This window comes from Panicum virgatum, chromosome 1K (genome assembly GCF_016808335.1).
Source record: "Panicum virgatum strain AP13 chromosome 1K, P.virgatum_v5, whole genome shotgun sequence".
Lineage (NCBI taxonomy): Eukaryota > Viridiplantae > Streptophyta > Magnoliopsida > Poales > Poaceae > Panicum > Panicum virgatum.
Window position 1 is genome coordinate 1,804,381 of NC_053136.1, and position 23,392 is coordinate 1,827,772.

At 42.9% G+C, this 23,392-nt stretch overlaps 1 protein-coding gene and 1 pseudogene across 2 annotated transcripts; both read left to right on the forward strand.

Annotated features, from left to right (window-relative positions):
- Positions 1-14,948: 14,948 nt before the first annotated feature.
- Positions 14,949-18,106, forward strand: LOC120704606 (terpene synthase 2, chloroplastic-like). Of its 2 annotated transcripts, XM_039989170.1 has the most exons (7): positions 14,952-15,172; positions 15,365-15,593; positions 15,668-16,043; positions 16,219-16,437; positions 16,642-16,780; positions 16,866-17,126; positions 17,587-18,106. In XM_039989170.1, the coding sequence occupies exons 1-7, from the start codon at positions 15,005-15,007 to the stop codon at positions 17,860-17,862; spliced, it is 1,668 nt and encodes a 555-aa protein (XP_039845104.1). In that variant the 5' UTR covers positions 14,952-15,004; the 3' UTR covers positions 17,863-18,106. The 2 variants fall into 2 exon arrangements, with proteins under 2 accessions (XP_039845032.1, XP_039845104.1); XM_039989098.1 differs by lacking the exon at positions 17,587-18,106 and having other exon boundaries at positions 14,949-15,172; positions 15,368-15,593; positions 16,866-17,161.
- Positions 18,107-19,947: 1,841 nt separating this feature from the next.
- LOC120647686 lies at positions 19,948-22,332 on the forward strand (annotated as a pseudogene).
- The last annotated feature ends 1,060 nt before the right edge of the window (positions 22,333-23,392 follow it).

A 23,392-nucleotide genomic window follows, 5' to 3' on the forward strand; every position in this document is an offset into this window, starting at 1 on the left:
CCCCGTGAAGATATCCACAAGGGATCTCACCCTAAACATCTTCATAACAAGAGAATTTCGGGATGAGATCAAAAGGGGTGGGGTTTTCTCAAGACCTCAAGAAATCCAAATTCGAAAGAGCTCGTGATTCCAGAGGGTTTGGGATAGAACTAGAAGCACGGGAATCACAACAAAGAGCTCGTAGAATCCTCGCAATCTTGTGCACCAAAAACGAAATCAAAATCCATCACACAAGGGCACAAAAACGAGGGGATTGGATTGATTCAAAAAGCCCAGAGGGCACGAGGAGAATAGGGCCTCATTTCCCAATCAAATCCAACACAAAGACTCACAAATCCATGAACTAATTCTACTCTAAAGAGAAGAACGGGGGGAGAGAGCCACACGACCTAATACAAGTGAAGGGGTATTTATACCCGCGGAGACCGGTCAGACCGGTTCCATGGACCGGTCAGACCGGTCGGTCTGCAGTATCCCCATGTACACAATCCCATCTGACGGCTGATGTTATTTCTTCGAAACGAAGTCTTCTCCATGATGCCGCCATCTTGATGAAGATCTAGTCCGCGGTTTTGGAGGGTCCGCGAAACCCGGGTAGGTGGCCAGTTTTGAGAAAACCGCCAAAACCTCACGCGCGGGGAGATTCCCGCCTCCACGCCGTGGCCCTAGACGCCGTTCCCGCCTCGGCCTTCTGACGGCCCTAGACACCGCCCGACGCCCGTCACCTCCTCGCCCGCAGCGAGGCCCTAGACGCCGTCGACGCCCGTCGCCTCCGCCAGTTCCGAGACCGACGCCCGTGCCTCCACGACTTGGCGTCTTCAACCGCCGTCCGCCTCCTTGGTTTTGTGGCGCAAACCAAGAAACCCGCCTTCCATCGCCGCTTGCGCTGTCGATCCAGGAGTGGACGCCGCAGCTGCCGCCCGGTCCGAGCTCCGGTCCCGGCTGCCCTTCATCACCGTCCACCGCACGGTCCATCGGCCACAGCACCTCCACGGCAGCTCCCCGTCGACACTCGACGCCCGTGTACCTGCAATCCACAGACCAAGCGCATGATCACACCGCACGGTTGACAATTCACTCATCACAGGCAGGATAGAGTACTCACATTCCTCACGCATGAACCCTAATGCATGTTTACGTATACAGTAGTACAAGTCTACAACAACACAATATATACACTACTAGAAAATGGGCCATCGGTCCAGGCCAAAGGTACCAGCTGCTGTTGCAGCCTGTACCGATGGGTACCATCCGTACCGGCTGCAATAGCAGCTGGTACCTTTGGCCTTCGACCGACCTAGTGGAGGACAATTGGCACCGGGTGGTGGTTCCAACCGGTTCCAATGCGTCAGCATAGAAACCGGTTTGAACCACCACCCGGTACCAAATGAAGGCGGCGATATAGGCACCGGTTGATGGTAATAACCGGTTCCTATGGTGATGAAATGTGACAGCTGACAGGAGCTCGGGCCTAAGGCACCGGTTGGTGCCTTGACCCGGTGCTATTGAACAAAATTTAGCACCGGGTCATTGAAACCAACCGGTGCCTTTGGCCCGAGCCTATAAATACCCCAGCCCCTCCCCCCTCAAGCTGACGTGAACTCATTGTTCATGGCAGCTGAGTGAGGTGAGGGGAGACGAATTTTTGCTTTTTTTTTGAAAAAAGGTTAGTTATTTTTCTTTATAACTTATCAATTAATTTTTAGAAACAGTTATTACTTGATTTAGTTTATACATGTGATAATTATTTTTATTTGTAGCATCTTATTGTAGTTATATGCGTTATCAATTTATTTGATATTTGAATACTATCAAATTATTGTATTTATATGTTTTATCAATTTATTTGATAAGTGAATAGTATCTATTTATTATAGTTATATGCATTATCAATTATATAAATATATTGTTATAAATTGGTAGTATGAATGAACTATTTGTACAGTATAATGATGTATATAAATGTATTGTGGACCCAGATGAGTCGGCAATGGATGTACATGGCCGACCGGCGTTCAAAGGAGTTCATGGATGGCGTGCATGAATTCATAGAAGCGGCCGAGAAACACAAGTATGGCGGTTTCGTTCGTTGTCCATGCAAATTCTGTAAGAATGAGAAGGATTACTCATCATCAATAACCATCTATAGTCACTTGTTCAATAGTGGTTTCATGCCGAACTACTATGTTTGGACCAAGCATGGCGGAAGAGGAATTGTGCTGGATAATAATGTAGAAGAAGAGGACATGATTCCTGACTTTGCAAACAATTATAATTCCTTTTTCAATGACACTGCAATGGGTGAGCCTGAAGAAGATACTGAAGGATACGTTGTAGAAGATGATCTTGGTCAGATGCTGTGCGAAACTGAGGAAGGTTGCGAAACATAAAAGGAATCGAGAGATCTGAAGCGTATGTTGGAGGACTACAGAACATTGTTGTACCCTGATTGCAAACAAGACCAAAAGAAGTTGGGTACCACATTGGAATTATTGCAACGGAAGGCATCAAATGGTTTGTCTGACAAGGGATTCGAGGAGTTGCTGAAACTTATAAAAAACTTACTCTCTGAGGGTAACACCTTGCCGGAGACAACATATGAGGCAAAAAAAGTTGTTTGTCCTTTAGGATTAGAGGCACAGAAGATACATGCCTGTCCTAATGACTGCATCCTATATCGAGGTGAGTATGAAAATTTGGAATAAGATTCCGGCAGGAAAAAGGAAAATTGTGGTAGTCGACGATGTCACAGATGAAGAAGAATACAATAAAGTTGAAGATATGACTCCGTTCGCAGTGGAGGTTGACACAAGTATTCTTTTAGCCGAAGAGGAGGCTCCGTACGCACGTCATGATCATAATGAAGGGACGATTGTAAAGCAAACCATCGTTAATATTCCCTTAGTTGAATGATTATGTCTTGTAATATTTTCTGTGAATATTATCAGATTTCTTATGCAATGAATTGATTTATTGGGCAATTAAATGATTTATTATGCAATTATTTGATTTATTATGATTTATTATGCGATTAAAATTATTAGCGTAGGTCACATCACCTAATTTCTTATGTAACGTTCGGCTCGCATCACTGACGGGAAGGTCAGACTCTCTCAGCTGACTGAGGATCCTTACCTTCTTACCTTAGCGTAGGTGCGTCGTTACAAAATTTAAGGATTGATTGAGCACAAAAATAAGGTCTGACAGAAAGTAAAGTACTGGAAGTCAGATATATAATGACATAAGTTAGATAGCCACCTGGTAACTTTCCATAATTCCCCTAGGGCTTTACGAACTAGGCACCATCCTTAACGAACCAACGTATTTTGCAAACGCAATTTTTGTGGTCAAATTTTAATAAAATTCTTCGAAAACTCGTCACTTTCTCCGGTGCACGCTTTGTTCGCCTCTGATACCAGCTGTGGCAGAACCGCCCGACATAAACCGGCTTAAGTGCGCTAACCATCGTTGCAAAGGCAATTAGGTTTAACTCGCACAGCAGACGGAGCACATCGGAGGTCTGTCGGGTAAATTCCCGATAAATCCACTTAAACCTGGATCGAACAAAGCAGCATAACTCACGCTAAAGCGAGTCCAGAGATTGCAACACTACACCATATATTACAACACAGAGAGTTTAACATAACTGTAGGATTACAAACCAAGTTCCACACTTAACAAAGAGCTTTGTAAAGCCAACATAAAAGAAGTTCACCAGAGTCCTTTATTTTAGCAGAAAGTAAACACGAGAACTATCGACGATATGGGTGTCACGATGAAGCCTGATTCATGACATCACTCGTTCTTGTCATCATTGGCCGGGGACGTATCCCACTCCACGGACCAACCAGGCGGGAGAGTGCAAGGCCAGGTCAAACTAGCAAACATATCCTCAAAGGTTTCACCTGAAATAAAATATAGCCACAAGCAAGGCTAAGTACACCAATACTCAGCAAGGCTTACCCGTCTGAGGGTATACTTAGCCCACTACCTAGACATGCAAGGCCTTTGGCTTGAGGGGTTTGTTTTGCCGAAAAGCGATAGAGTGTAGGTCCTTACTTTTAAATTTTAGCTTCAAGGTTCTAGTTCAATTAACCTTTCTAGGTGAGCATCTATCCAATAGCATACATGGTGAGAAACATTTATCTTTCATCAAACAACCATATTCATCTTCATCATCATGTTCCACTTCTTACTCTATGTGGCAAAAGGGTTAAGCAGTCCCAAAATCTGTGAGAGGCGGACGATTCGAATCGAATTTGTTAACCTTGCAAGGCAGAGTCACACGTGCAACATTTCCACTTTCTTTCCGGGTTGTGGATCAGGGTCACCATCCTCGACTACAGAGTACGACGACTCTGCACCCGCATGTGCGCGCATGAGAAACGACGTTCAAAGAAGGTGAAAGTAAAGTCCACTTGCCGGGCCAATCAGGTACTTATGCTTACCGATTACCATATTTCTCGGCATGTGGTTAGTACGTTCAAACGCTTAACCACCACTACCACACACTGCGGCCTTATCAAATTTCACTAAACAGACGGGGCATCACAAGTACCACAGCCCCGCCCGTAGGCCTTATAGTTGCAGCAGGTAGTAAACATCCAACTCCTATAATTCTCGCGAGTGACAGGAAATCACTCGACTTCTACCGAACCATTAGCATAGCCAACTAGCGACCTACACATACTAGTGTTCAAGCATAGGTACCTAGGATCATGCAACTAAAGTTCTAATCAACTCATGTGACTTAAATGCACAAGTAGATAGAAACAATAATAAATTACATAAATTTAAAATAGTAGGACATGCTCCAGGGCTTGCCTTCCTGGGCGTAACTAGTTCTGGGCTCTTCCGAGATCGGGTTCGGGTCTTCAGTAGCTTCAGTTAGATTCACTTGAGCTTCACGCTACTCACTCTCGGACTCGGGCACCAGCTCGTACGTTCCGTCAGCGAGAGTAGTAGTATCTATATGAAATGCACATGGGTGAGTTGTTGTGATGATAATAACTTATAACTTGCTTCACTATAAAGTTGTAATGGAAACAAAACCCGAAGTTAAAGAGTGAAACACTTTCATTCATATTTTACTGGGCAATCGTTTATAGAGTAACATCTAATATGTTTTATTTCATAAAAGAATCTATGGTTGAGTGTCAACACTTCATAAGTTAGAAATAGTTTCAGCAACTAAAACCATTACACATGGTAGTACATCAGATCAGAAACTTGCAGTGAAAATTTCAGGCAAGAACAGTAAAGCATGGATGCATAAAACATACTAAAAAACAACTCATGCTAGGATCAAGATGAATTTACACAGATCAAACCACAACAATTTTGAATCTCAAATTTTTTACAGAGAAGTCTACATACGATTCTAAACACACTTTCAATTTATCAGAATTTTTCTAGACAAAAAACATGAGTAATAAAATTGACAAAATTAACTCACATATAACAAGACTAATTAGTACAGAGAGTTAAAAAATGTTTTTGGCTCTCAAAATTTGTAGGCTAGCTTGCCTTCTGAAGACTGAGCCATGGTAAAATTTTCAGATTTTTCCAGATGCAACATCTATTTATCACAATTTAGCAACATTTTTAAAGATTAAAACACAGAGCTAGCTACACAAATTTAAAAATAATGAAACTTGGACAGTAGTGTTAATTTAGTATTGTAAGTACACAGAAAATTTTTCATACACAAATATATTTCAGAACATCCAGAAATAAAAAAAAATAAGTTATTCCACTAGATCTAGCCAAGACTAGGGTTTCATCTAGTTATATGTGTTAACTGGTCCTCAAATTTTTACACAACACTAATCATGGTATGGATTAGCTACCAGACAAAAATCACCTATAGATGCTAAGTAGAACACCTAGAATAATTATAGTCTATGAAATATAATCTTTTTCCTAGATTAAAATATATACAGAAAATAAACATTTGCAATTAATGAAAGCTGTAGATCTAGTAACAAGGAACTCAGATCAATTGAGTTTGCATTTTTATGATTTTTCTACGAATTTATATCGAATTTACAAGTTCACCGCTTTGGAAAAACAAAAAGGAAAAATGATCTCTTTTTGCGCAGGGGCCCCTGGAAGAAAAATTTTCCTCGCAGATAAGCCCTTGGCCGAACTTGGAGGCAGGGGAGGCGGCGGGCGGCCGGCGGCGAGGGGAAATAGGGGGAGGAGCAAGAGGGAGGCGAGAGCAACATATAGATGGTTTTGGACGGGGTTGGGGAGGCCGGCTTGGGGGTTCCCCGCGGAGCAGGGGCTCCGGCGGCTGCGGTAGACGGCGGCGGTCCGGCGGGCCTGGGCGTCGGCGAGCGGGTCGGGGAGCACCAGCGGAGCATGAGGGAGCTAGCTGCGGGGTCGGTTGGGCGCGAGGAAGGGTGGAGGAGGGAGCTTCGCGGGAGCCTAGGTGGGGCGGCCATGGTGGACGGCGGTGGCCGTTCCAGGCGAAAGGGGCGCGCTGAGCGTGGCTCTCGTGCTCAGGAGGGGAGAAGGAAGGGATGGAGACATTGTGGAGCTCGCGGGAAGGGTCTAGGCGGGTCAAGGGCGAGGGTAGGGCGGGGAGCGGTCGGCCGGGTCGTCACGACGTCGCCGTGGCGGTTCGGCGGCCATCCTCGTCTTGCGTGCAGGGAACGGCGACGCATGGCAGGGTCGAGAAGCTTCAGAGAGGAACCGGGGGCGGAGCGGGCTGGGGGCGCGGTGAGGGAGTGGCGCGTGGCCGGCGGCCTTGACTCGGTCGGCGACCTCGGCTCGGCACAAAACAGGGGAGGGAGAGAGAGCAGAGAGAATAGAGAGAGAGAGAGAGAAATAGAGGTTTGATTCAAATTCGAATTTTTCTCAAAAATTTTCTTTTGAAACATGGAAAACTTTGAATATGAAAGTTGTAGAGAATTTTGAATTCTACACTTTTTGTTTCAGGCACCAGTACGTTTGAGACTCAACTCAATAGTTAATTTGAAATCCCGACGAAAGTACGTTATTAGTTGATTCGAGTTTGAATTCAAATTTTCTTCAACTTTTGTATGGAAACTCGAAAATATTTGAACATGAAAGTTGCTTCACATTGAAAATGCTACCACTTTGGTTTTGGACAAAATTTCGTTTGAGCTATGGTTCAAAAATTATTTTTAGATCACGTTTGGTAAAATTTGAATTTATTCAACATTTCATGTGACCTTATTCAATTGGAATTTAATTCTACATGCCAAGTTTCTAACATCACCTATCCAAGATATTGATGCATTTTATTTTGCATTTCATGGTGAGTAGGAAAAATTACACTACTACCCTATACCAGATGTATCCCACCCAAATACAAGCACATACACACACACATGCATTGCAACCATAAATGTATTTAATTTGGTTTTTCTTGGTTACCGATGCATGATGCTTTGTTTAATTTCTTCTGCTTAGCATTTTTAATTACTTGGGTTGTCACAGCTGCCGCCCCTCCTCGCCGTAAGTGCCGGCCAGCCGGCCGGGTTGCTAGAGCGCCGCCACCCTTTTTTTTAATTTTATGAGAATTAGAAGATAATTAGGATATAATTATTAGTGATTTGGTAGAGAATTAGAGAATTAGGGAGAATTATTAGTGATTTGGTAGAGAATTAGAGAGATCGAAGTAGAGAATTAGGGAGAATTATTAGAGAATTAGTAGAGAATTAGTGGACAATTAGAGAGATTTAGTAGACAAATAGAGAGAATTAGAGAATTAAAAAGAATTAGTTAGAGAATTTAGTTATTTTATTTATATACATTAGTTGGAAAATTTAGTTAGAGAAGGAAATGGAGAGAATTTAGTTAGAGAGAATGTAGTCATTATTTTTTTTGCCATTATTTGATATTATCTAGAATTTAGTTATTTCATATATAGAAGGAAATGAAGAGAATTTAGAGAGACAATTTAGAGAGAATTTAGTTATTTCTATTATTATGTCTTATGTAGTGTATAATTGTGTCATTCAAAGATTTTATTTAATCATGTATTTAATAGTTAGACGACGACATGTATTTCACTGTATAATGTAATGACGACGATGAGTAATGACGATGACAATGAGTAATGACGACGACGAGTAATGACGAGTAACGACGACGAGTAATGACGAGTAACGACGACGAGTAATGACGAGTAATGACAAGTAACGACGACGAGTAATAATGAGTAATGACGAGTAACGACGACGAGTAATGACGAGTAATGACAAGTAACGACGACGAGTAATAATTTTATGTACAATTCTTGATTACATGTATTGTATTTGTAATTTAGATTGATTTAAATTAATTCTCGAGCTCGAACCCATTCGTATTCGCTCTCTAACTCACGCATTCGCCGTCCCTCGACTCTCGACCTCGACCCCGTCCCTCGACCTCGACCCTCAACCCTAGCCCTCGACCCTCAACCCTCAACCCCGTTCCTCGACCCCATTCCACGACACACACACACACTCCCACTAACACACACACACAGACACACACACACTGTCTAATACACTCTAACACATACACACACACTCACACTCTAACACAATTGTATAAAGTATCGACCCTCGACACACACACTCACACTAACAAACACTCTAACACACACACACAAACACACCCTAACACACTCTAACACATTTATATAAGGTATCGACCCTCGACCCTTGACACACACACACTCACACACTGACTCACACACACACTAACTCTCCCTCTTTCTCTATCCCACTAACACACAAACACACAGGCACCCACACCCACACACACACACTGACTCACACACACACTCACTAACTCTCTCTCTTTCTCTGTCCCTCTAACATACACACACTCTCTCTCAAACACGCATATTCGTTCAAAGAATTGAATTCTCCTACTTCATTTAAGGATGGACACATACTCTAACACATTTTTACGGTTTCAGTTAAGGATGGACCCCTTCGGTGATGACGAGGTCGCCAAGCAATACATGTTGGACGCAATAAACGAAGATACGAGGGCCAACACCACCCAGCCAATCGCTGAAGAAGATGCTCGGACAGCTGATTCGTTCCTGAATATGTCTGGAGATGCCGATGAAGAAGATGATGACTTTGCGTCGCCGCCCAATCAACAGCAGCATGTTCCAGTACGAATCTTAAAACTATATGCATGGTGACTTTGTTAGATTAGTTTTGAGATTAACATATCTTTTCTGTAATTTAGTCGACCTCCGCATCGACTTCGTTGAGCCAGTCAAAAGGGAGACGCCGGCCAACCAAGAAAATGGAGGGAAGACAGGTCGTCACAGAAGTGGACGCAGAGGGCTGTCCAAGTGCTCCAGAGGCTGCTAGCACAAAATTTGTCAACGAATGTGGGGGTATTGTTCGGGCAAGAATTCCGATCACCACAAGACTATGGAAAACGAGCAAACCCGAAGAACAGCAACATGCCGTGCCTGCACATCAGAAGGAGGGGATGGAGAGAAGACATTGGGAGACACACTGCACGGGGTCGTTCTATGGCGCAAGGCCGACATCAAACTTACTACAAGCACAACATCTTCCGTGCAGACCGATCGCCCGTCTCCGCGGTCTCCCACACCGCCGTCCCCACAACCACCTCCTTCACCACTGTCTCCGCCGGCGCAAAGGGCCACGAGTACTCCAACTCCTCCTGACCCAGAAAAAGGAAAGAAAAAGACAGCATCCCTCCCAGCGGCTGGACCCTCAAAGAAGAAGCAAAAAATGGTCGAAAGAAAATTAACCTATGAGAAAACTGCTGAGGAGTTGGAAGAGGAGACTGCTCGATATATAAAAGAACAATTGAAGCCTAAAGTCCCCCCGCCGAGGGAAAAGGTACCTCTAGAACTAGGAAAAAATCTTCTCGCAAACCTAGACAACCCACCAAAACCGAAAAGCTTACCCTCGGACTATGATCGTACTCTGACAAAATCACACAAGGTGAGAAATCTGAAGAAAAAATGTGGCAAGACCATTCCTCAGCTTGGCACACAACAAAAAGGACTCGAGCCCCTCCGGGTGCCAGGGTTGCCACTCCTACACCCGACGGACATACAACTCCAGGCGGACCTACAGGCCGCGATATTTCTTTTTGAAACTGGATTAACGCTAGAGGAGGCAACGGGGCAAGTGGAGGCGGAAATCCCTGTCGCTCCCGTTCTTACTCCATTCCAGCATGGAAAACCTTTTGTCACTGAGGAAGAGGAGAAAAGTCTAGGCACGCAGATGCTCAATTTGCATAGATGGTACCTGCGAATGTCGAATGACCAAGGGAAAATGTTTGAAGTCAAATATCGTGACCATGATTTCTTCCGCAGGGAGGAGGACTTCTGGGTGTACTTCGAAAATTTATATCACATTTACCATCGACAAGCCCTCGACGCCTCTATCATCACCATTTGGGTTTTGTAAGTATCACTTACCTCTACAATAATACTTTTTGTTAACAAGAACATAATTATATGTGTACATTATAAAATTTATATTGTATCGTTTAGACAGGAGACCCAAAGAAACCGAAAACATGGATGGCACCATCAGATCGGCTTCATGTCTCCTTTGCTAGTCAACCAGAAAGTGCTCAACGAAAATTATAAGAAAACGTGCCAAAACATGTACGATTCGTTGACTAGGCAAAATTACAAATCCTATATATTCATACCATACAACTTTGGGTAAGCCTTGGTCGACTCAATCCTCTGTTATATTACTAAATAAATACTAAGTCGTTTAATGCATGTATGTATATATCCTATCTATATCCGCAGTAATCATTGGATTTTACTCATACTTTCCGTAGAGACTGGCAATCTTATAGTCTTTGACTCAATAAGAAATCCAAAGTCCGCAATCCAACATATCCTAGACCCCTTGAATAGTTAAGTTCAGTTTGCACAATCAAATCTTTTTTCTGTTAATAACAATTCCTGAATATCAAACTTAACTTTGAGCGCAGGGTTTGGAAAAAATTTGTGAAAAATAATAAAGGACGTGGTCAATGGAGGCCCGAACTGAACGTTAACATGGATTATCCGGTATGTTGATTCATAAAGATTTGTCTAGTTAAGTATATAATCTCAAATTGTTCTAAATTGAGTAATTTATTTGTTTCTCCTTAAGTGTGCGAGACAACAACAAGGAACTGATTGGTGCGGGTACTATGTATGCGACTACTTGCACATCATGACTCCATGCGGGAAGGCTACTGATGAAGACACGAGAGTACGTCCAAACCGTTCACTAGTATATTTTCATAATTGTACTAACGCACATGATATTAATCCTTTTTTTTCTAAATGATAGATGTCTCAAATGGGGGGTGAATGTTACTCTACTGATCGGATCAACGTCGTGTGCGAGCAGCTCGCCGGATTCATTTTGAACGAGATCTTGGATCCTAGAGTCGAGTTCTACCACGACGGTCACATCCATAGAGGACTTCCATCGAACTCCTGAGGGGACCGGTAGTTGGACTACAAACATGACTTGTACATTTGTAAATATTTTTAAATATTATGTCTTGATGTTTGTAAATTTGTAAATATATTAGTTCATCTAATTAGTTTAATTATATGCTCGCATTTCACTTTTAGTTAGTTTCAAATATTCTTCTGAAAACGAACACGGACGACCAATGAACGTATAGTACTGTAGAGCTTGAGTACGTTTAGCAATTATAAAAGAATAAACAGTAATAAATATAACAAAGAAAACTGGATTTGGGAAAAAAAAGTCATTGGTACCGGTTGGAAAGACCAACCGGTACCAAAGGGGCTGCCACCTTGCGTCAGCGTGGCAGCCTCTTTGGTACCGGTTGGTGTTTCCAACCGGTACCAATGGAAGCCTAAGGCACCGGTTGAAAAACCCAGTGTCTTAAGGCGAGGCCATTGGTCGCGGTTGCGGGGCACCGGTTGGGAAACCTGTTCCTTTGCCCCTTCTCAGCCGGTGCTGAAGGCCTGTTTTCTAGTAGTGATATGTACGATGAAAGGAACAGTAGCCATCCACTTGTTTGCCAAATAAAAAAATACAGTACAATGATGAAGCAGTGGCCACCGTATTATTCTGTACTAGGTTGGTAGTATGTGCTACTCTCTGTCCCTGCACAAGTGCACAGCAGAAAAATCTCCTGTCCTTTTGTTTGAATGAAAAAAAAAACAAATCAACTCTTTTCGTGGCCAGAGTTCGTTGGCCCGCCTGCCCAATTCGAACTCCCGAGGCTTTTCAATTTCTATATAGGCACACTACTGCTAGCTAGTAGCGGCCGCGGCACCACACGCTGTCTGCTGTCTGTTGACCTGTCGAGTGTCGACACTTCTATTTTACTGACCGCTCATGGCGTTCCGGCCGACCGGGCATCACTACACTAAGTGCTTCTGATCAGCATGATCAGTAGCTATCAGCCTTGTCAGCACTAGTAGCGGTTCTACTGCCCTGCGAATATATATGTTGCGGCCACCAGCAGCTGCCTAGCGGTCATTATGGTTTTCGACCGAGTTTTTTCAGTTTGTTCATTTGTGTTTTCCTTAATTTCGTGTTAATTTCTCCGTTCAAAATTGTAGGTCGTTTTAGCAAATCTAAATACATATTTTTTGATTTGCACCTAAATACATATAATATATCCAGATACGTAGCAAAAACTATGTATCTAGATTTGCTAAAACAACATTACAATTTGGAACGAAGGGAGTATTACTTTTAAGGATGCACTGAGATCCAGTCGACCTTCTCTCAAGCTATTCGCCTCTTCATCATGTGGTTGTCGTTTCGGTTGTATACAATGATACATCAACGACAGTGAAATGCCTCACTGACCATGCATATTGATACACGACATAAATTCGCACAAGAGGCTTGACAACAATAAGGAAGTGTGTTGATACATATGCATGGTTGAAAAGGGAGTGAAACGAGGAAAAGGACACGGGAGGCTATCGCCAATGCAAGCGGGTTGCCATGGACAACAGAAATGGCGGTTATCGTATACCGATGGTTTTTAGCCTGACTAATGGGTTTCCATTCAAAATGTGAAATCTAGGTATATGGTATCACTACTCGCCTATATTTCTGAGATCATACATAAGAAGGATACATTTGATCACAAACTTTGGCGCCTAGAAAGGGATTTGGGCCCCACGCACTCCGCTTCTCAATTTTGGGAGGATGCGAGAGAGGATGACATAATGTGTATACTGGTCCTTGGAACGACGGCAGACTATATGCTTACACGATATTTTTTCCTCACTCTCTTACGGTCCGGCCGGGAACCCTACTGCTGTCACAGCCGTCGTACGTTATTTATCTTAGTCCCATGATATTCGTAGGTCATATATAACCGTTTCACTACTTACTCACTCTACGTATAATATCTTCGATACCAGTAATTTCCAGGATTTTAGGGTTTAACCAATAATGGCATTTGAGGAATATTTCCTAATTCCTAGGCTTCTCCCAAAAAAAAAAGAAAATCATGAACGTGTGTAAATAATAATCTGTTTAGCTAGAAAACCGAGCATAAACGTATAAATTGACACATGGGAAGGCAGCTTTGCACGTGGATACAAATCAGCTCTCAGTCAATCAGCTCTCGTTTTCCACATATGGGAAGGCTGCTTTGGACGTGGATACAATTGGAGCTACAGTAGCATTGCAGATTCATACTGCACACAGGTCCAGAGGAAGAAACACCGAAGGCATGGTATGTCCTGAAGAAGAGCGACACGAGTGGATGTCATGAAGAACAGTGACACGAGTGGACTTAGGGCTCGTTTGTGGTCGTGTTTAGATCTGACCTCGTAAACATAAAAAACATCACATCGAATGTTTCGACACATGCATGGAGTACTAAATGAAGTCTATTTACAAAACTTTTTACATAGATGGGCTGTAAATCGCGAGACGAATCTAATGAGCCTACTTAAGCCATGATTTGCAACAGTGATGCTACAGTAACCATCTGCTAATTATTGATTGCTCATGGATTAATTAGCATCATTAGATTCGTCTCGCGATTTACAACCCATCTGTGCAAAAAAGTTTTGTAAATAGACTTTATTTAGTACTTCAAATTAGTAAGATTCCTTTGCAAAAAAAAAATTTTGCAACGGAACTAAACACGGTCTGTATCCTATGACAAATAAATTTAGTTCCCATCGCATTAAATGAGAATCTTGTCATTTAAAAATATTAAATAGAATATGTTTACAAAACTGCACATACCACAAATGAGTGCTAATTCGAGAGATGAATTTAATGAGATTAATAAATACATGATTTGCAACGTGATGCTACAGTAACCATGTGTTAGTTATGGATTAATATACCTTATTAGATTCGCCTCGCGAATTAGCCTAGAATCTTGAATTAGTTTTGTAGTTAGACTTTATTTAATACTTCTAAATAACAAAATTATTTTTTATGTGCTGTTGATGATGCTTCGATTCAGAACCTGCAGAACCACACAACAGACAATGTAGCTAGCGTTCACATAATATCTGAAATGAGGGAGGAGTCCCTGCCCTAGATGCCATAATATAAGCATTTTAAGATTTGGTCAAAGTCAAATTTATTCAACTTTGACCATCAATATTCGTATGAATGAATTATTTTAAATATAAACATTTATATATTATGATAATTGCTTTCCTAACAAATCTAGTAATATTGTTTTTATCTTATAAATCTTTATAAATTAATTATTATTTATAGTCAAAGTTGAAGAAGTTTGATTTTGACTAGATCTAGAAATGCTTATATTATGGGACGGAGGGAGTAATATCTGAAATGAGAGGGAGTCCATGGCCTAGCTGCTTCATTCTCCTATCTCTCCGATCCAGGACTACTGCTCCGATCCCTATAATTTTGAGGGCGTGCAAAAGAGAACCCAATAAGCTAAGAGCACACTGCACAAAAGCAAAGTAGTTTGCATTGAGTTCTATATATATATATATATATATCAGTAGTAACTGACCACTTAACTACTAGATCGAGCAATGGCTGCTGCACTTGCACACATCTTCTCTTTCTCCTCCGTGGAGCCTCTTCTCCCTCCTGCTTCGCCGGCGGCGGGGAACGGCCGGCGACGATGCCGCCCCCGTGGTGCTTGCATCCGCTCCTCGCTGGCGCCCAAAACGCAGCTGCCCACTGATTTTGACCTCCAGGTAGCTTATTAGCGCGTGGGCCATCCCTTTTTTCCTTTCATTTCTCAATGAACCCTAATAGCCCTATCTAGTGTGATGATAAGCTTGATGAAAAAGCATGGCTTATATGATGTTCGCAGCACGTGACGTCAATAAGGTTTCAAGTTTTTTTGGGAAAAATGAATGGTAACTCTCCATGAAACACACCTGCAGCAGGAGGGCCTGACGAACATACAAAAGATTCTTCAGCAACGTCGGGAGAGCAGCCCGGAGATGATGAACACCATCGACAACCTCAAGCGCCTCTGCATCGACCATTACTTCGAGGAAGAGATCGAGAGCGCCATGGCCGTGGTCAAGGATCTCGTCCACAGCGACGACCTCCTCGATGCAACCCTATCATTCAGGTTGCTGAGAGAGACCGGACATGATGTTTCAGCAGGTCAGTGGTAGACGCAAAATGTAAAAGGATACTGAATGGTGTCCATGATTGATCCTTGTCGGTCGGTGTGGCAGATGACGTGCTTCGGAGGTTCACCGACTGCAACGGCGACTTCACCCTAGCTCTCAGCAAGGACGTCAGGGGGCTCCTGAGCCTGCATGACATGGCACACCTGGACATGGGAGTTGAAACATCACTGCACAAGGCAAAGGAGTTCTCAACCAAGCACCTCGCATCTGCCATGAGGTACCTGGAGCCAGGCCCTGCAAGGTACGTGAGGCAGTCCCTGGACCACCCCTACCACCTGAACCTGATGCAGTACAAGGCCAGGCACCACCTTAGATACCTCCAGAGCCTGCCCACCAGAAACATTGCAATGGAGGATTTGGCAATTGCAGAGTTCCAGCTCAACAAACTGCAGCATCAGCAAGAAATGCAAGAGATTAAAAGGTAAACAAACAAGTGCTTTTGCTAGTTACTTGCTAGACCAACTGACAAGAGGCTTTATGTAGTGATAATTTGCATGTAGGTGATGTTGTTGAGATCATTATATTATTATTGTTTTTCTATTATTTGTCAGATCATAACTGTGACAGATTTGATTATTCATGGATCGACGATGCAGATGGTGGATGGGGCTAGGATTGGCTCAAGAAATACCGGTGGCCCGGGACCAGGTGCTCAAGTGGTACATGTGGCCCATGGCAGTCCTGCAGGGATCTTCCTTCTCCAGATACCGGATTGAGATCACAAAGATAATCTCCCTTGTCTATGTTGTGGATGACATATTTGATCTTGTTGGCACAGTAGAGGAGCTATCCCTCTTCACCAAGGCAGTCAAAATGTAAGCTTGGTCTTTATTTTTGCCATAATAGGGTGATCTCTCCTGCTTCTTTTTCGTTTACTATATACACATATATAGCAGTTCTCAACTTTAAATGCAAAACACCAATAAGTTATCACAAAAAAATGATTATGCAGAGTTTTAGACCTTAATGTATCTGAATGATTGTTTCATGCATATGCTGATACATATTGTGATTTGCAGGTGGAATACTGCAGCTCCTGATTCACTCCCCAGTTGCATGAGATCTTGCTACAACGCTCTCTACACCATTACAAATGAGATCGCAGACATGGCCGAAAAGGAGCATGGATTCAACCCTGTCAATCATCTCAGGGAAGCAGTATGTTACTAACTTGCTTGTTTTTCCCTACACTCCTTCAGTTTGCTCTCAGGAAAAGAAACTAAGATAGTATTTGACATTGCAGTGGGAAGTGCTGTTTGATGGATTCATGGTCGAGTCAAAGTGGCTGGCAACCGGTCAGGCTCCTGCCGAAGAGGACTATCTGAGAAATGGTGTTGTCACTTCCGGAGTGCCGCTTATATTTGCGCACGTATTCTACCTTCTAGGGCAACATCATGTAACAAGTACTAATGAGGATGCTGCAAAGCTCAGTGATCACACCCCTCCTGCCATCTTTTGTGTGGCCAAGATCCTCAGACTTTGGGATGACTTGGGTAGTGCCAAGGTCTGCAGAACGCACACTGCTGCTTGTTAAATGCTTTTCACAAAATTAGGGCCTGTTTGGCAGGGCTCTGGCTCTTCCAAAAACAGCTCCGGCTCTGGCTCCTCAGATGGAGCGGCTTCTCTGGTGGAGTTGGAACCGTTTTAGAAAATGTTTGGCAAAACAGCTTCACTTGTTAGATTGATGTGTAAGCCGCGTGAAGCCACGATTTCATGGCTTCACCTTGCCTGTGTAAGCCGCCGATGGCTTCAGGACCGGCTTCACACGTGAAGCCGGTTACAAAACAAACGTTTGGGAGGGCTTCACCTGAAGCCGCTCATGAAGCCGCTGGTGAAGCCCTCCCAAATGGGGCCTTAATCTGATCCGATCCATAGTGAAATTTTCAGTATATAGATCTAGCATGCATGAAACCCTTGATTATAACATTTTTTTAAAATTTTTCATGGATCTTATTAATTTGCAGAATGAAGCACAGGAAGGATTGGATGGATCCTACAGGGACTTGTACTTGATGGAGAACCCTAGCTGCACCCCAGCCGACGCCGAAGAACACATGCGGAGGCTGATCAAGAGGGAGTGGGAGGAGCTCAACAGGGAGTGCTTCTCCAGGAGGACCTTCTCCACCAGCTTCGCACGAGCCTGCTTCAACGCCGCCAGGATGGTCGGCGTCATGTACTCGTACGACAAGGAGCAGAGGCTCCCAGTCCTGGAGGACTACATGAGGATGCTGCTGCTTTGAAACTTTTGTTTGCTCCTTCTCCATGAGAACCCATGCATGTGACATCGTGCATGCGTGATTTATCTGCTCCTTAGTTTTCACCAGCAATGTACTTACTGCTTAATAGAAATCACGTAATTATATGGGTGAGGAAGTGATGGTACGCTTAGGGTCATTGTATATATTTGCTTTCTTTTTTATAGACTTTTTTGGGGCATTTGTGTTTTTACCCCTACTTTGAAGTGGAATTGTGATTTTGCCCTTATTTTTTTAACTTTGTGATTTTGCCCTTTACTATTCACAAATCACTGCGATTTTACCCACCCCTAGTCAACGGTCAAAACAGGGGAAATACGCAAAGATTAAGGGCAAAATCACAAAATTAAAAAAATGAGGGCAACATCACAATTGCACTTAAAAGCAGGGGTAAGAACACCAAAAAAACCTTTTTTATATAAATATCTCTCTTCTTCTGAATGAAATGCTTGCCGAGAATTTTTTTTAAGGAAAACAATAACGAATGCTATCTATATAGCCATCTCCAGGGACGAAGCCAGACCGGAAGAGCATCAAGTTCTTACGTATAAAATGATGGGGTCATAATAGACCATTAACAACTAGCTACGGTAATTTACCACTTATCTTTCCAAAATCTGTCTGGGCCGGCGGACCCAATGGCAAGGCACAGTTCTACCCCAGCCCATCTCTCCAAGAAACTGCTTGCGTACTCCCTCCATCATCCCAAAAAACAAATCACTCTAGCATTTAATAAAATTTTTCAAAAAAAATCATCTTACCCTATTTAGAAAGCGCATATGCATGTAAGAATCGATTAGTGCCAAATATGGGTAATAAATAGGGGCAAACATTATCATTTTACCTTGTTAATTTATCCTAAAATTCCTAGTATGCTCTATTATTCTCTTGTTGAAAAGTAACCTGCTATGATTGTGTTTAATGTCGTTCTACATACTACCTAGGTGAAACAATATAATGAATACAGTGTCATATATTACATGGTTGGAAATAAAGGACAAAGGATCTATTCATGAATCCCAGCACTTTTTTGGAGATGGTAGTCTTAGAACTGTTTGCGAGCTATGAATGGAAGCATAATAATTTTTGTTTTAAGTTTAATTTTGCTTTTTGACTCCTGATAATCCAGTGATTGAAGCTGGAAAAATGTAATAATTGAAGTGTGTACCCTAAACTGTAGCACAATATAACACTTTTCATTTGTTTGTGTTAAATATTATCCTACCATGACTTAACTAGGCTCAAAAAATTCGTCTCGCAACGTACATCAAAACTATGCAATTAGTTTTTTTATTTAACTACATTTAGTACTCCATGCATGAGTCATTTGCTATATTTAATGTTTCAATGTGATAGGAGATGTGATGGAAAGTTTGGAAAGTTTTTGGGATCTAAACACACCCCTTGTCCTGGGCTCTCCTGAATTTAGGTCATGTTTAGTTCCCACCCCGTAAACACAAAAAACGCAAAATTTTACGAAAGAATCTTGCTAATTTGAAGTACTAAATGAAGTCTATTTACAAAAATTTTTACATGGATGAGCTGTAAATCACGAGACGAATCTAATGAATCTACAAAATTCATGATTTACAACAGTGATGCTACAGTAACCATCCGCTAATTATTTCTTAATCATGGATTATTTAGCATCATTAGATATTATTTATCAAATAACAACGAAATATGCTACAATACCAAAACACAAATTTTTTCGCGAACTAAACACCACCAATGTTTTAGAGCTTTCTTTTGAATGTACTACTAGACCTTGATTCCTTAAATGTTTGATGCCGCTGGTCCTATGTTTTTCATGGACGATTCAAAAAAAAAAAGTTTTTCATAGAAATATGTTTCGTTTTGTGCAACGCTCACGCTGTCGCAGTTTCTAAAATTTACTGACAAAAACAAGATTAGCTAAATTTTACTCAAAAACAAGTGCAAGAACGAGCACATTTATTTGGACGTCATTTTCCCCCCACCTCTATGGGCTCGTCGGGAACACCGCCGGAGCCGCCGGCCGTGGCGGCGGCGAGGAAGCTGCACCACCTCCTCCGCTCCCGCGACCTTCGCCCGGCGCTCTCCTACCTCCGCACCCTCCCTTCGCCGCTCGCCCTCCCTAATGTCGTCACCTACACTACCATGATCAGGGCGTACTGTGCAAAGGGGCTTGCTGACGAGGCATTGTCACTCTTCAAGGTGATGGCCGCAAATGGCGTGCCGCCAAACAGGATCACCTACAACACGATGGTGCAGGGCTTCTGTGAGGCCGGAAGGATGGACCTAGTTAAGGAGGTGTTCGAGGTGGACTTGTTTAAGCCAGACACACACACATTCAACACGCTAATGGCTGCACATTGCAGGGTAGGGCGGATTGAGGATGCCATGAAGGTGTTTGATCAAATGACAGAGCTTCATGTGAGACGTGACTCCGCAAGCTATAGCATGGTGATCCGGGCACTGTGTGAGAGCGGTGAGTTTGGTCGGGCCGAGGAGCTTGTGGACGAGATCTTGGAGAAGGAGGTGCTCAAGAAAAGAGGTGGTTCTGTACCACTTGTCGCAGCATACAACCCAGTGTTTATGTACTTTTGTGAGAATGGGAAAGCAAAAAAGGCCAGGGTGCTGTTTGGGCAGTTGCTGGATAGGAGGAGCAAGGTTGATTTCCAAGCATTCAAGACACTGATACTAGGACATTGTAAGGAGGGCAATTTTGCAGAAGGGAACGAGCTGGTGCTCTCAATGTTAAAGAGGGATCTTGTCCCTGACAGCGAGTGTTATATTGCTGTAATAGATGGCTTTATGCAGAAGGGAAGGATGAAATCTGCTTGGGAAGCTCTTCACAGGATGTTAAATAGTGGCCTTCGGCCTAGCACAAGTACATTCCACTCGGTTCTTTTGGGGCTTTTGAAGAAAGATGGCTGTGCGAAAGAAGCTGCCGATTTGATTGAGATAATGCTAGAGAGGAAAATCCGGCAGAACGTTGATCTTTCTACTAATCTGATCGATGTATTGTTCAAAAGTGATCTCAATGACTGTGCATACAAGATTACTAAGCGTCTGTATGATAATGGCTATTACATCAAGATGGAAAAGGTAATTGCAACACTTTGCGAGGACAAGAAGTTCGTAGATGCAGCGGAGTTTACTTTGTTTAGCTTGCAGAAGCACCATGAACTTGGTGTTGCAGTTCACAGACTTGTTTTGGATGGCCTCTGCATGGACGGTAGAGCTGCAGAGGCATTCCGGCTTTTCTATGAGCTAATTGAGAACGGAAGCACTTCTGCTGTTGTTGCTCCCCGCAGCTTAATCTTTGCTTCATCATGCACTCAAGGAAGCAGGAAAGATGAAAGAGGCCGATTTCGTTGGTAAACAGATGAGACGTGCCAGTGCCAGAATTAGGCAATGGAGCTAAGAATTTACTCACAGTATTCCAAAGAAAAACCTTGCAAACTATTTGCAGCTTCTGTGCAGAGTGGTCTGGAAGAGAGAAATGATGCTGAAACTGGATATCAAGTTGGTTGCCTGATCAACTGATTGGCAAGACATTGATGCTCGGCAATGTATCAAGTGCAAACCAACTTCTTCGTGCAACCATGCAAACTTCTAATCTGGGCCACATGATCAACATCCAAGGGGCATGGGGGGATTGGGATCATCAAATAGCTTGATTTTCTTGGAGTTACCCCTATCATCAGATATTCAGATTGCACAAGCACATCTCATGGTCAGTCCTAAAGTCAAATAAAGCCTTCATTTGCTCACACTATATTTAAATCTCACTATTCCTGTTTAAATTAAGTGAAGGTTCAACAAATTTTGCGATCGATGAAATCAATGGACGCTTTGCGCAAGTACCCATGCTGAGTTTAGAAGTCGAACCTGATGACGCAAGGAATGTCCGAGGGATGTCTAACGCACATCGCTGTTCCTACAGCATCCCACGGCAAGTGCGAGGGGGCAGATCGCCGCTGCTGAATCATCGAGGTCGCAAAGCCAGCACTTGTCAAGTCTTCACGGATGGCCTGCGCTGGTCTGCTGCCTGCGTTGCCTAATGCCTAGCCTTGGCATAATGCTGTCTGTTCTCGATTTCAGCTGTGCAGAAAACCTCTGTGCAGGCAGCAAGTAGGGGCATAAAAAGGCATGCCAAATTGGAGATTGTAATTGATGTGAATTTAGAGTGGAGTTCAGGAATCGTGTGACTGAACGTTAAATTGGAGAATCGTGTGACTGATGTGAATTGGGATTGTAACTTGTGATTGTGCACTACCACCGGCTGTTATCAAACTGCCATACTGAATTCTGTTATCAAACTGGCAGCATCAGTGATATGTTCTCAAATTGATCTGTTGTAAGAGCAAATTTAAGTGTCAAATAAGGAATTTGCTCTTCTTTGTTTCTTCAGTCCTATGCATTGCTATCTTTGCAATTTGTTGTTCTAAACGTGTACAGTTAGGAAAAGGGGTGCTGTGTTGTTTTATTTTATTTTATTTTTATTAGAAAAGAAACTGTATCCAATCAGGAATTGAACTTGGCAGCTACGACGGTTCAATTAACACGGTGAACTGCAGGTTACGTGGTGTTTGGTTTGGGTGATTATTACACAACGCAACAGGTTCCGCTTATGACTGTTTGTCTTATTGGCCTCCTGTAATCGGATCACCATTAGTCCGTTAACATATATGGACCTTCACAAATTAATACCACTCCGGACCAAGGGGGCTCTATTAATCTTATACAATTTTGAGCTAAAAATATATAAGGACCAATTTAGATTGTGAAGAGGCTATTAGAACCATGGCTCATAGGGGTAGAATTTGCGTACATGTGTTCATAAGGGTGTGAGTGTGCGTGTGTTGTGAGTGTCAGAGTTGTACTGTGTAATCTAAAAAAAATAGCGCGACAGAAATGGGCTACCGTCTGTGGCAAAAAGATGGTACCGGATGATCTGATACGTACCCACACATGCCGTGTATTGGTTCATCTGGTACTGCAGTACTATTAGTGGCCGTTGGAGTAATGATTCTTTAGAGTTATTGAGCTATTTATACCCTGATCCCTCGTCCATTTGAGGTAGAAGTCTAGAGGAAGCTCATATACATTGAAGAAAACATCCAAACCACCATAGTGCTAGGTGATCGTATACATAGGCTTTAGCACAAGTTTTAAGAGTGCTAGCGCTAGATTTGGCCTAGAGAGAGTGAGAGAGCAAGATGTTGCTATCTTGTATTTGTTTCTAGAGTGAACCCAAATTGTAATCTTGGTGTGTAGGTCCCTTGGAGTTTTGGCGTGGCTTGCTTGTAAGTCATTGACCCTCTGGTTTGGTGTAGAACAGAGAATAAGGATACCCCTCCGGAGTGAAGGACGACGTCAAGGTGACCAGTGCAAGAGATGGTGAGCATTGCCTTCCTCATCTACTTGGGTGAGCCATAATAATGAGACCAAGGTCTCGACTGGAAGAGACTTGGTGACCGGAAGCGATCATTGGTGGAGCTCCGACGTGGGCATTTTCACACTAGGG